The following is a 12,775-nucleotide window of genomic DNA, read 5'->3' as shown; positions in this document are numbered from 1 at the left end:
CCCACAGTGCCAGTCGGCTGGTCTGTGTTCCCATGACCTCACTTCCATCAGACCTTCACGTGAACTAATTCAGCACTGTCTCTGAGAGTGGCCCCTTTCACTCCATTTTCTACCCTGGGGCTGGAGTAAAATGATCTGTATCCCTCAACCGACTTCCCACTGGTTACGCCAGAGGAGCTGGGTCCTGCTCGTCTTTGTATGCTCCACCCTAGTTCAGCACGGGCACATAGTAGGTGCTCAGAAAATGTTAGAGCAAGCATGTTCATCAAAACCGAATGAAAAGAGAACGTAACTACTGCGGTCTTTCCTAATAAGAGAGCCCTAAGGAATTTCTTTAAAGTGTTTTGCAGAAATATCATGCCTTAGTTCTAAGTGATTGTTTTTATCTTGTTTTTTAAAACCTTCATTCTATCAGTATTTCTGTCCTGTCTTAGGTTTTTCACAGTCTTCTCAAGGCCCATGCAATGGAAGCCCGAGCAATTGTCAGGCAGGCGATGGCTATTTTGACTCCAGCGGTGCCTGCCCGAATGGAGGACGGGCACCAGATGCTGACCCACTGGACGAGGAAGATCATCGTGGAGGAGGGGCACACTGTCCCCCAGCTGGTTCATATTTTGCATTTGATAGTGCAGCACTTCAAGGTGTGTAGGAAATACTGTACATTGATGTCAATTGCTTCAGAGCAAATACCCTGTCAGGCATTTGCTTTGAAGTTTCACCTGTCTTCGTTTTCTGCAATAATAAGGTGGTCATACATCTTTCAGTAAAGGTAATTCTGATCCATTGGTTAGTATGGGTATGTGTATGGCCTTATCAACATGGAAATTGCTGTAGTTTAGAGAATGTGTCCTTGGTACAAGCTTTTTGCTAAGATGGCATTTTTCTTGTAAGTACAGTTGACCTTTGAACAACAAGGGTTTGAACTGTGTGGGTCTACTTACATGCAGATATTTTTCAATAAACGTACTACGGTATTACATGTTCTGTGCTTGGTTGAATCTGTAGATGTGGGACTACGGATGGAGAGGGCCGACTGTAAAGTTTATGCTTGCGTTTGTGACTCTGTCAGGGGTGGGCACCACTGACCCCTGTGTTGTTCAAGGGTCAGCTGTACTCAGTTGTCCACGAATACAGATGAGTTGTTGCTCTAAGGTGGGAGGTAGTTGTCATTAACTCTAGATTTTGGTAACTTGGCTTGAAGGTGTCGCTGGCACCTCCTTCTCTATAACCAGATCACCCCCTTTGTTGGATTTATTTATATGTAGATATTCCTTGTAGATGTTTGGGTAAAGGAGAAAGGATTGAGTTAAAAGCTAATTCTTTTACAGCCAGCTCTTTTAGAGTTGGGAATTTGCCTCTTGGCATGGCTAATTTGTATGACATCAAGTCTGAAGTTTAACACACGTGACTAGACTTGCCTACCTAAAGATAATTCGGTGTTCAGCATTTTTTAAAGATGGTCCTAAAAGGCTGAAACACGCTCTTATGTTGGGACTCAGTAGGGGGGAGGGGGAGTGGTAAACACACATACAAAAGGTGATGAGAATTTCTTTGCTAAAGTTATGGTTCAGAATTCTTGGGCAGGAGGTTGGGCTGTGTGTGTTGGGGCCGAGGTGGGTTACGTGGGCGTGCGTGCGGGGCGGCACGCAGTGTCCCTGGCGTGACCTGGCCCGCGCCCGCAGGTGTACTACCCGGTGCGGCACCACCTGGTGCAGCACATGGTCAGCGCCATGCAAAGGCTGGGCTTCACACCCAGCGTCACCATCGAGCAGAGGCGGCTGGCCGTGGACCTGTCCGAAGTCGTCATCAAGTGGGAGCTGCAGAGGATCAAGGACCAGCAGGTAGGGCGTCAGCCCCTCGAGTCTTCCCTGACTGTTCTTTATGCCTCTCCCTGGACAACAGTCAGGAAGGTCAAGTGTGTGTGTGTTTCTTTAAGCCGGATGCAGACATGGACCCAAATACAAGTGGAGAAGGAGTCAACTCTGTCTCATCTTCCATTAAAAGAGGCCTGTCGGTGGACTCTGCACAGGAAGTGAAGCGCTTCAGGACGGCGACGGGAGCCATCAGCGCAGTAAGAGCACGTGCACAGGCTGCGAGTGCCGCCTTTTATGGTTCATTTATCCAACAAACTTTGAATGTGGGCCGAGTGCCCGGCGCCATGCCAGCAGGACAGCTGGGAAAGGCTGCGCCCACAGCTAGAAACCCCACGATGTCCCACATTGCTGGCTTCCTGGACCTTGGTCACCATACTTTCTCCCCATACTTTCTCCATGGCTACCCCATACTTTCTCCACGGCTCCTTTGCTTGTCCTTCTGTGGAGACCATGCCCGCCAGTGGTGTCCCTGACGTCCAGGATGGGGTCTGCCCCGGGGAGGAGGGCCGCGTGCAGTTAGTGGGCTGCGCTGTTGAGAACTCTCTTCCCTCTGTCTCCAGGTGTTTGGGCGGAGCCAGTCTCTGCCAGGTGCGGACTCCCTCCTTGCCAAGCCCATTGACAAGCAGCACACGGACACCGTGGTGAACTTCCTCATCCGCGTGGCCTGTCAGGTGTGGTATCTGTGTGTCTCAGGTTAGGGATCCTTCTGAACAAAGGCTGCTTGATAGGCTCCAGTGAGTTTGATTGTCTGTGATGGTTTGGTCAAAAAAGAAATAGACAAACCAGGGTCTGAGAGCTAGTTTTGTCCCTTTCATACCAAATTCCGTTTATTTTGTGACTTGCTAATATCTGAAATCTGCCTGTGTTTTATAATACGATTTAAAAAAACATTTTTTTTTCAGTGGTGATGAAGTAATGGTATAGCTTATAATAGCATCTTGGTGTTGGGGAAACATGGCAGTTCAGTGATCTTGGGCAGATCACTTGACTTTCGAGTTATCTGTGTCATAAAGGTGTTGGGATGACCCAACCTACATAAGTTATGGACAACATTAGTAGTTCAGCTGCTTTATAACTTGCATTTATCATTCAAATCAGTAATATATTTTCATGGAGTTGTTGGGAATCAATTCCTGAAACTTCATTTTTATATTTCAAAAAAGCTTGTAACTGAAATTTCCCTTACAAAGTAGTTTTTATAATTATTAAAAAATAGTATATCTTGCAACACTATTGAGGATCTCCAAGTACTGAAAACAGTCTTCTAAACTCTTCAACCGATCCTTTCCTGTGTGCTGCAGCGTGCTGGGCACGGCCTGGGAGGCCCAGCTGATGGATTAATCACACAAATGAGTGCAGATCACCACTGACCCACTGTGAGGGAGGAGGGAGTGTCCCCAGGGGGAGCAGAGACAGCTGGGTTGAGGCAAGGTTGAGTCAGACAGGAGAGGAGGTGGAGCGCTGGGGTGGGAGGGCGCGGGGCAGCAGCTGGTGAGAGGCCTGTGAACACGTGTGCTGGGAAACTCGGGCTTGAACGTGAGTGAACTTCCAGGTTAACGACAACACCAGCACTGCGGGGTCTCCTGGGGAGGTGCTGTCCCGCCGGTGTGTCACTCTCCTGAAGACAGCCTTGCGACCAGACATGTGGTCCAAGTCGGAGCTCAAACTCCAGTGGTTCGACAAGCTGCTAATGAGCGTGGTAGGTGCGAGGGCCCAGGCACGGGCGGGCCACCAACCCCAATCTCCTTGCCCGCGGCTGGTCATGGCCCCTTTCGCCTCTTCCTGTGGCCGCTGGCTAATGAGGAGGGAGTGTCATTCGCTGAAAATGGCTCTAAATCTTCAGCTCTCACCTCCACCCCAGGGAGAGATGGGAGTTTTGAAAACAGAATAGTTCTCTTGCCTTTCACAGATTAATTTCTTAAACCCACCTACCCGCTGGCATGGAATAAACATTTTTAGTTGACTTATGCAACCACCTTTAAAGTAAAGTTGAATTTTTAAAATAGATTGAATGATGGACATAGCACTGTATAGTCAGGTAACTAGAGATAGCCCCAGATGGCTGATTATTTGTTGGATTTTTTGGTTGTTTTTGTTTCTGTAAAAACCACGATTCTGTAATTTTCTGGAGGTTGCAGAAGCTGTTCTCTTGCCTTATCCATGTCATTACCAGGATACAGTTCAGTTTATCTAGTTCTGTGGTGAAATTTGAAAGCTTTTGGTCTCAGGATGATCATACCTACTGTAAGCATTTGTTATTTTGTGCTGCAAAGATTAGTATCATTGCTCAAGTTTTTTGAAAGGCTACACAGGTTAACCTGTGTTATGGAAACAGAGTAATAGGCCCCCTGAGTCTGCGGCACATGCTTGCTGCTTAACTTATTTGCAGATTTCTTTCCTCTTTTTCTCTTTGAAAGGTCAAATTATTTTCCTATCAAATGTAGTCACCATTGAATCAAGTTCAGCCCCTTCACAGGCTGACGTTTTCTGAGGGCGATGGGTCTGTTCACACTGACTTCCTGCCTTTCCCCATGATCTGCCTCACAGCAGTGCACACACACGGTGCACCTGCAGGGCATGTGTGTGCGTCAGCCACAGACACGTGTTGTGAGGCCAAACTTAAGTCCTTACTGTAAAACTTGTACTCTATTTTCTATTTTATTCTCTTGGTTTTTTTTTCTTTCTTTCTTTTTTTTTTTTTTTTTTTTTTTTTTTTTTTTTTTTTTTTGCTGTACGCGGGCCTCTCACTGTTGTGGCCTCTCCCGTTGTGGAGCACAGGCTCCGGACACACAGGCTCAGCGGCCATGGCTCACGGGCCCAGCCGCTCCACGGCATGTGGGATCTTCCCGGACCGGGGCACGAACCCGCAGCCCCTGCATCGGCAGGCGGACTCTCAACCACTGCGCCACCAGGGAAGCCCTTTCTTTCTTTTTTAATGCTGACAATCTCTTCGATTGATTTCATGATACACAGTTTCAAAGATACTTCCTTTTGGAAGGATATGTGTATTTTAACTAAAAACGTGAGAAAAAAGCAAAATTCATTGCAACAGTTGCCTTTTTAAACCAGATTTTAGTGATTTTTCAAAATTTTAGTACTAAATATTGAATATTAATATCTTTCATGAGCTTAAGGGAAGTTTGACTAAATATTTAAAGCAAATTTATTAAAAGGAAGATTACGAAATCCTACTGTGTTAATAAAATATGGTGGTCGTTTATGTATCTAATGTGTTTATTCTTCAGTGGTTGTTTATTTCATTTCCAAGTACTTATTGACACGTGTAGTTTTAATTTCGCTTGGTTTCTGTTTGTAATTCGCTGTACTGTTTATCTCATCTGTGTGTGGCCTGTGTTCTCCGTTCCAGGAGCAGCCCAATCAAGTGAACTATGGAAACATATGCACAGGATTGGAAGTGCTGAGCTTCTTGCTGACAGTGCTGCAGTCCCCAGCCATCCTGAGCAGCTTCAAACCCCTGCAGCGTGGAATCGCAGCCTGTATGACGTGCGGAAACACCAAAGTGTTACGAGCCGTCCACAGCCTTCTTTCACGCCTCATGAGTATTTTCCCAACGGAGCCAAGTATGTGACCTTTGCTGTTGGTGCCTTTCTTTCTTTCCGAGTGGATGGGTGGGCACAGAGCTTGTTAGCTGAGAATGCTCATCCTCCTGTTACTATAGTGAGCATTTTATTATTCTGCTTTTCTTTGTACCTTTAAACTTTCTTTAAAAGAAGTTGAGGGCTTCCCTGGTGGCGCAGTGGTTGGGAGTCTGCCTACTGATGCAGGGGACGCGGGTTTGTGCCCCGGTCCGGGAGGATCCCACATGCCGCGGAGCGGATGGGCCCGTGAGCCATGGCCACTGAGCCTGCGCGTCCGGAGCCTGTGCTCTGCGGCGGGAGAGGCTGCAACAGTGAGAGGCCCACATACCACAAAAAAAAAAAAAAAAAAAAAGAAGTTGACGTAAAAACTTCATGGTAGCAGTCTGCATTAGCAGTTTTGTGTCTGCTTTGGAAATAGTTTTCTCCATCAGCTGAACATACCATTTCCATATGGTATTTAAAGGAAGCTAGGTTAAAATATGTTGTCAGTTGCTGAACAGCTTACAAGGTAGAATTTTGGCGTCTCATATGTAAGTGTATTTAGGGTATTCAGGCGAGGCTTGCTGGCATGAAAGGTGGTTACTGAGCTCTGTAAACTGGGAACCACGCGTCCTGCGGTGAGAGGTGCCTGTGTCAGTCACAGCAGGTCCCAGACAGCCAAGCTCAATGCTAGCCTGAGGAGAGTTAGCGTCCCAGAGCCTGGCCGGGCCCGCGAGCCGGACCCCAGAGCCCAGGTTCCCACTACCGTTTCAGGCACTTCGAGCGTGGCCTCCAAGTACGAGGAGCTGGAGTGCCTCTACGCGGCGGTGGGCAAAGTCATCTATGAGGGACTCACCAACTACGAGAAGGCCACCAGCGCCAACCCCTCCCAGCTCTTTGGTGAGCGTGTGTCCATCGTGGTTTTCCCAGCGTGGTCCAGCTGTGCACTGGATAAGCTTTTCCTTCTGGGGCCGAGGGGCGCTGGCCCCTTGCAGGCGAAAATCTTCTTAGGAGTTACAGTCGGCTCTCTGTATATTTTACATGGTTCCTTCGTGTCCGCAGCCCCTTGTACACAGATTCAGCTGACCCCGGATCGTGTAGCACTGTAGTATTTACTAGTGAAAAAAAGCTATGCGTAAGTGGACTCATGCAGTTCAAACCTGTGTTGTTTAAGGGTCACCTGTAATGTTGACATTTGGGATTAACCTGTACTTCTGTCAGAAATGGCACATTTTTGTCTAGCACATTTTTTAATGTTTTAAGTAGTACATTTTTGTGAATTACTCAATTTTTTAAGACCTTTCTCAAAAAACACCTGTCACTCTCTACCTTTCAGGGACCCTGATGATCCTCAAGTCTGCCTGCAGCAACAACCCAAGCTACATCGACAGGCTGATCTCGGTCTTCATGCGCTCCCTGCAGAAGATGGTCCGAGAGCACCTGAGCCCGCAGGCCACCTCGGGCAGCACGGAAGCAACCTCAGGTGACAGGCTCGGCCCCGTGTTCTTCCCTGAGGCTTCAACACCTAAACGTGCCGGCTGTGATTAGATTCTAAAGCCAACACGAATGTCTGTTGTTTTTATGCAGTTCAGTATCATTTGCTCTTCACAAAGAGGTTCTGAGCATTTCATTTACAACCATAAAAAGACTCACTTTTAAAATGAACTGATTTAAAGATTGTGAATGTAAGAATGAAGAAATTTGAGCAACATTCATCACTAGATGAGAGTTATCTAACAATTTTGCTATAAAACAGAGGTTGCTATTATCAGAACTATTATTTCTGAAGAAGAATTAAGTCACTGGTTCCAGACCTGAGCTGTGAGCTTCAGGAATCGGCGATATGTTGGTGTGTGGCAGGGAGCTGCGGTTGTCACTCTTCCAGTTGCCCCTCGGAGCACCAGTGCCATGCATGTGACTTCAGGGCTTGGCTGTATGCGGGGTTTCCTGCAGTGGTCCCACCAGCTCCATCATCCCTTCCCCTGTGAGGAGGCTCTTATAGGGCCCCCCTGGCAAGGCGGAGTAGTCAGAAAGCCGTGAGGCACTTCAAATCCCAGAGCTCTAGTTGCAGGAGAAGATATTTTGGGGAGGCAATGGGCAGAATCCAGAGTGCCATGCAGTGCGGGTGGTTGGTTGCCTGCTGAGGCAAGTTGGTAGAGATCGTTGGGCTCTTTCTCCGCTTGAGCAGGAACCAGTGAGCTGGTGATGCTGAGTCTGGAGCTGGTGAAGACGCGCCTAGCTGTGATGAGCATGGAGATGAGGAAGAACTTCATCCAGGCCATCCTGACCTCCCTCATTGAGAAATCCCCCGATGCCAAAATGCTCCGGGCCGTGGTTAAAATTGTGGAAGAATGGGTTAAAAATAATTCCCCGATGGCAGCCAATCAGGTGAGCTGCGAAGAGGGGCTGTGCTCTGGCCAGGTGATCTTCCTGTGTGTGTAAAAGGAAATTCAGGCGTCGCATTCTAAGCTCTTCTGCAAGTTCTCAAACAAAACATTTTTTTCTCCAGGGTTTGCGTTCACCGAATCTTCCCTTACGGTGGATTTTTCTCACTGTGCTTAACAGATTTTAAACAGAAATTTGGAATAACTGGTCACTTATCTTATAAGGTTTTACTTCTGTTAAAACGTTAAATGAACCTTACTTGTTAGTCTTCTGTGGTGGTGAAGTTAAGCCAAAAATAATAATGATGAGGGGTTATTATTCGATTTAGTAAGATGCTTTCAAACTTCTGATTTGTTTTTTAGTTTAGTTGCTTTTATGTTGGCACCTGTCTTGATCTTGAGCATCCGAAGAACCATTTAGAAACAGCCTTGTCTTATTTTACCTGACAAGATCGTAAGAGCTTAAAAATTGATAGAGCATATGGCTGAAATACTTGGGAGCATGTCTTTTTTCAAACAGAAATAATTGACCTTTTCTTTTAAAAAACAAATTTGTACAGACACCTACACTCCGGGAGAAGTCCATTTTGCTTGTGAAAATGATGACCTACATCGAAAAGCGTTTTCCAGAAGACCTTGAACTAAATGCACAGTTTTTAGACCTTGTTAACTACGTCTACAGGTAATCACAGCAATTAATCAAATGTTGCTCGTGTCAGTCCCTGGCGTGCTCTCTGACTAGCCAGTAATGTGACTTTTTAATCTTCTCATTATATCTAAATTTTAAATGTTCATTTAAATCACATAACATACTTTGGCATCATTAATGAGCCTTTTTGCTCAAATGCTGCATCAGCCCAGGACGATTTGGAACACACTCTTGGCCTTCATGGAGGCTTTTCGGAAAGCTGGTGTCCACTTGTTCACTGCTCGTTTGCTTACGGCCTGAGGGTCCCCCGTCCTGCGTAGCTCTGCTATCTCGGTGTCATTCCTTGGATTGCAGGGATGAGACGCTTTCTGGCAGCGAGCTGACTGCGAAACTTGAGCCTGCCTTTCTCTCTGGGCTGCGCTGCGCCCAGCCGCTCATCAGGGCCAAGTTTTTCGAGGTTTTCGACAACTCTATGAAGCGTCGCGTGTACGAGCGCCTGCTCTACGTGACCTGCTCCCAGAACTGGGAGGCCATGGGGAGCCACTTCTGGATCAAGCAGTGCATTGAGGTAGGACGGACCCAGCTCATGGTCCGTGTGGGGGGCCTGGGGCCGGGTGTCTACACACGCAAAGACAGATCAGACATCTCTACCACAAGACCGCTTTAATCTCTAGTAGGAAGGGAAAAGACTTAAAGCAGGAAGGGTAGAGCAGCCAGGCCAGACCAGCCTGACAACGCTATGGGCTCTGACCCCTTAGTGCAAGAGGCCAGGGTGCTGGAGATGAGGCCCTGTGTGAACGGTCAGGCTGTTTCAGGGGACAGCAGTTCAGATGGTCTCTGATGTTGTTCACGGGATTGTAGTCAAACTTCTGGCTTCATTCTTTGGATTAATCACCAACAAACATACTGCATCAGGCCACCTAAGTTTTCCAAAGCAGGTTACCGATGCTGTGCAAATAGGTTACCAGACCACTTTGTCTAGTGAGACAAGGTTGTGAAATTCTCTTTGAGGGAAAAGAAGGGAATTGTGGCACTGGGTTTCAGTGAGAGCTTGTTGGCATGTTTCCTTTGGTGCTGAGTATACGTTTTCTTAGTGTTGTAAATAGCAGTATCCGGAACTTCACAAATGGCAACACAGTGGGCAGAGTTCCCTGATTTATTCTTCATTCTTTCATGAGACTTACCGATTGCCATTAGGTGCCAAGCCCTGGGGTAGGAAGTGACAAAGACGAAAAAGACATTGGACCATGTAGAGGACAAGGCAGGCTGAAGGGCGCAGCTAGGAACCTGCTGTCCTGCCTCCTTCGTCCTGTGTGTCTGGTCCATCGCCAGGTGTTACCAGTTCAAGGCCACTCGCTTTTCTCCCTCCCCTCTCTGGCTCACGAAGATGACAGGAATGGTGTCCTTAGTGTTCACCCACCTTCTCTCCTGCCCGCCACAGTTCTTACTGTTGCAAACTTGTTCTGATAGAGTAAAGCAAACTGTGTCGCTCCTTGCCTTTGTACCCAGCACAAGACCCCACCTCCAGGATACCGACTCGCTGGCCCCTCTCCAGCCCTGTGCTGCCCCTCTGCCCCCGCTCGTTAGTCTCCAGCCTCACTGGCCTCCCGGGTTCTCACACATGCCACGTTCCTGACACCCACGCTGAACTGAAGCAGGCGCTCTTGTATCCTCTGTCGCCTGCCCATTCCCTGGGCTGCATCATCACGATGAGCGTGTGTGTGTTATGTGTTGATGTTGGTCTTGTCCTTCCCTCTGACACTCCAGCCTCACCGGGCGGGGGCACTGTCTCTGTGAAGTTGACAAACGAATCTCCAGGGCCTCACACAGTACATAGTGGGTGTTCAGTAAGAATGCAAGAGTGGCTGGGTCGGGGGTGGTGTGAGCCGGGTCGGGGCTTCGGGGAATAGTCTCGGGGGTGTCGCGTGCACGTGGGGACTGTTACCTCATGGGTGCCCCGCTAGGGAGCTCACACCATCCCCTGCGGACTGTGCGAAGCCCCTGGGGGTGTCGGGAGGGGGTGCCGATGTCAGCTTGTGGAATAAGATGAGTTTGAGAAGAGTAAGTCGAGATGAGTTAGGAAGCTGTGTCTGGGCAGGAGGTGACGGCTGCCTGGCTGTTCAGGAGGTGATACCGGCAGGACCCGGTGAGGTGAGTGGGAGACGAGAGAGACGGGAAAATGGGCGGATGGAGCAACAGCAGCTGCACTCCTGCCTGGGAGACGCCTCTGAGAGGACAGGGGAGGAGTCCTGTCTGGTAGGGAGAGAGATGCCCAGTTTACGCCTCGACACGGAGTCAGGGGTACCTGAGTGGGGCCGCTGGGAGAGAGGGCCAGACTCCTTTCGAAGCTGGAGGGTGTAGAGCGAGCTGGGGACTGGGGTCATCAGCATGTGCTGGTCGAGGCAACTCGGGGTTAATGGGGTCCACACACCGGAGCACCAGGCGTGCATCCCAGGTTTGTCTTCTCTCCCGCAAACCCCCTCCAGCTCCTCTTGGCCGTGTGTGAGAAGAGCACGCCCATCGGGACCAGCTGCCAGGGCGCCATGCTCCCATCCATCACCAACGTCATCAACCTGGCCGATAGCCACGACCGCGCGGCCTTCGCCATGGTCACACACGTCAAGCAGGAGCCCCGGGAGCGGGAGAACAGCGAGTCCAAGGAGGAGGTAACGCCCAGCGCACAGTGCCACCGTTCCACCGCAGGGCTCCCATCCCTGTTGGAGAATTTTGTATCAGCCTTAGAATATTTTTAGGGCAAGAGCAATGTGTTAAGACCTGTCTCTGCCTGAAAGCTCTGAACGTGGTACTGTGTTCAATACTTATATTTTCCTTTCTTTAATGTGGAGGTATAATTGACGTACATCCTGTTAGTCTCAGGTGTACAGTGTAGTGATTTGGTATTTGTATATACTGCGAAACGATCATCACAGTGAGTCTGGTCAACATCCATCGCCACACGTAGTTACAGAAGTGTTTCCTTGTGAGGAGAATTTTAAGACCTACTCTCTGGGCAACTTTCAAATACGCAGTACAGCATTGTTAACTGCAGTCCCCATGCTGTACGTTACATCCCCAGGACTTCTTTATCTTATAACTGGAAGTTCGTACCTTTTGACTCCTTGACCCATTCCACCTGCCTGCCACCCTCTGCCTTTGGCAGCCTCCAGTCTGTTCTCTGTATTTAGGAGCTTGTGTGTGTGTATTTAGATTCTACACATAAAATTGAAATCATACGATTGATTTCAGTTAGCATAATGCCCTCAAGGCCTATCCATGTTGTCGCAAATGGCAAGGTTTCATTCATTTTTATGACTGAATAATATCCATTCATCTGTTGATGGACACTGGGTTATTTCCATTCAGTTAGATGTTTTTAAAGGCAGAATCGATAAGCACCTTGTCTCATCGTTAAATTTTGAGAGAGATCACTTTGTCATGGGCTGTGCTGCTGAGCAAAGGGTATTTTACTCTTTGGTGATTGTTCTCCCCAAGTCAGGGGTAGCCCGTGTTGTATTACAAAGCACTGCTCCAGGAAGTGACGCTATCATGAAGGAACTGTGGCTCTAGCTGGCTCCGCGGTCCACCTACTGTGAACCTCCTGTGTCTCTACCCAGTCCTGGCAGGGGCGGCTGTGGCGCCCAGACCCGACCGGCAGGGCAGAGCCTTGGTGCTGCTGACTGTCAGTACCCCGTGTGGAGTGGCTGACACCACGCAGGGTGTTGGTCTGTAAGCTGTTTCCTTTAGGGTGTTGGCCCTTGGAAGCTCAGTCTGCCTGGAGTGTTGGGTGTTAGAAGACAGCCAATCAGTGTTGAAGGAGGAGGGTACCCTCTTTGCTTTAAAAGGGGTAGTTGGTACCCTCTTCTGTATGTGAGACATCCACTTATTTTATTTACAAATAAAAATTTTCTTCACTTAGTTGCTAAGCACTAGGTCATTTGGTGATAGAATCTTTTTCTCTTTCTGTCGTCCTCCCGTGTGAAGTAAATTACCAGCTTTGAAGTGATTCTTCTGCATTTTCAGGGCGCACACCAAATGGCCACTAGCGTGACTTAGAGCCTAGTCCGATGATTGGATTTTGACTGTGACTTCCCAGAAAATTCAGAGAGAAATAAGGTTCATTCTTTTTGGGGGATGAGTTGTGTAAAACACCATGCCAGCAAGGTTCTGTGCATTGGCCTGACAGTATTATTAATCTGAATGAGCAAGACAGCCAGGCAGCTATGTTGCATTTTATTTATTTTATTTATTTATTTTTGGCTGCATTGGGTCTTTGTTGCTGCGCGCAGGCTT

General features: G+C 48.3%; 1 protein-coding gene across 16 annotated transcripts in view; it reads left to right on the top strand.

Annotated features, from left to right (window-relative positions):
* Nucleotides 1–12,775, top strand: part of TRRAP (transformation/transcription domain associated protein) — a 111,179-nt gene that overhangs the window by 58,135 nt on the left and 40,269 nt on the right. For all 16 annotated transcript variants that reach the window (XM_004268919.4, XM_049699245.1, XM_049699246.1 and 13 more), the window contains 12 exons: nt 435–641; nt 1,683–1,841; nt 1,937–2,071; nt 2,435–2,545; nt 3,427–3,573; nt 5,242–5,455; nt 6,227–6,352; nt 6,789–6,935; nt 7,641–7,840; nt 8,397–8,518; nt 8,840–9,053; nt 10,972–11,151. In XM_004268919.4, the coding sequence (XP_004268967.1) occupies nt 435–641; nt 1,683–1,841; nt 1,937–2,071; nt 2,435–2,545; nt 3,427–3,573; nt 5,242–5,455; nt 6,227–6,352; nt 6,789–6,935; nt 7,641–7,840; nt 8,397–8,518; nt 8,840–9,053; nt 10,972–11,151 (1,962 nt within the window). The remainder of the gene's footprint in view (nt 1–434; nt 642–1,682; nt 1,842–1,936; nt 2,072–2,434; nt 2,546–3,426; nt 3,574–5,241; nt 5,456–6,226; nt 6,353–6,788; nt 6,936–7,640; nt 7,841–8,396; nt 8,519–8,839; nt 9,054–10,971; nt 11,152–12,775) is intronic.

Source organism: Orcinus orca, chromosome 16 (genome assembly GCF_937001465.1).
Source record: "Orcinus orca chromosome 16, mOrcOrc1.1, whole genome shotgun sequence".
Lineage (NCBI taxonomy): Eukaryota > Metazoa > Chordata > Mammalia > Artiodactyla > Delphinidae > Orcinus > Orcinus orca.
Note: the sequence above shows the minus strand (reverse complement) of the source record. Positions and strands in the feature narration are given on the sequence as shown.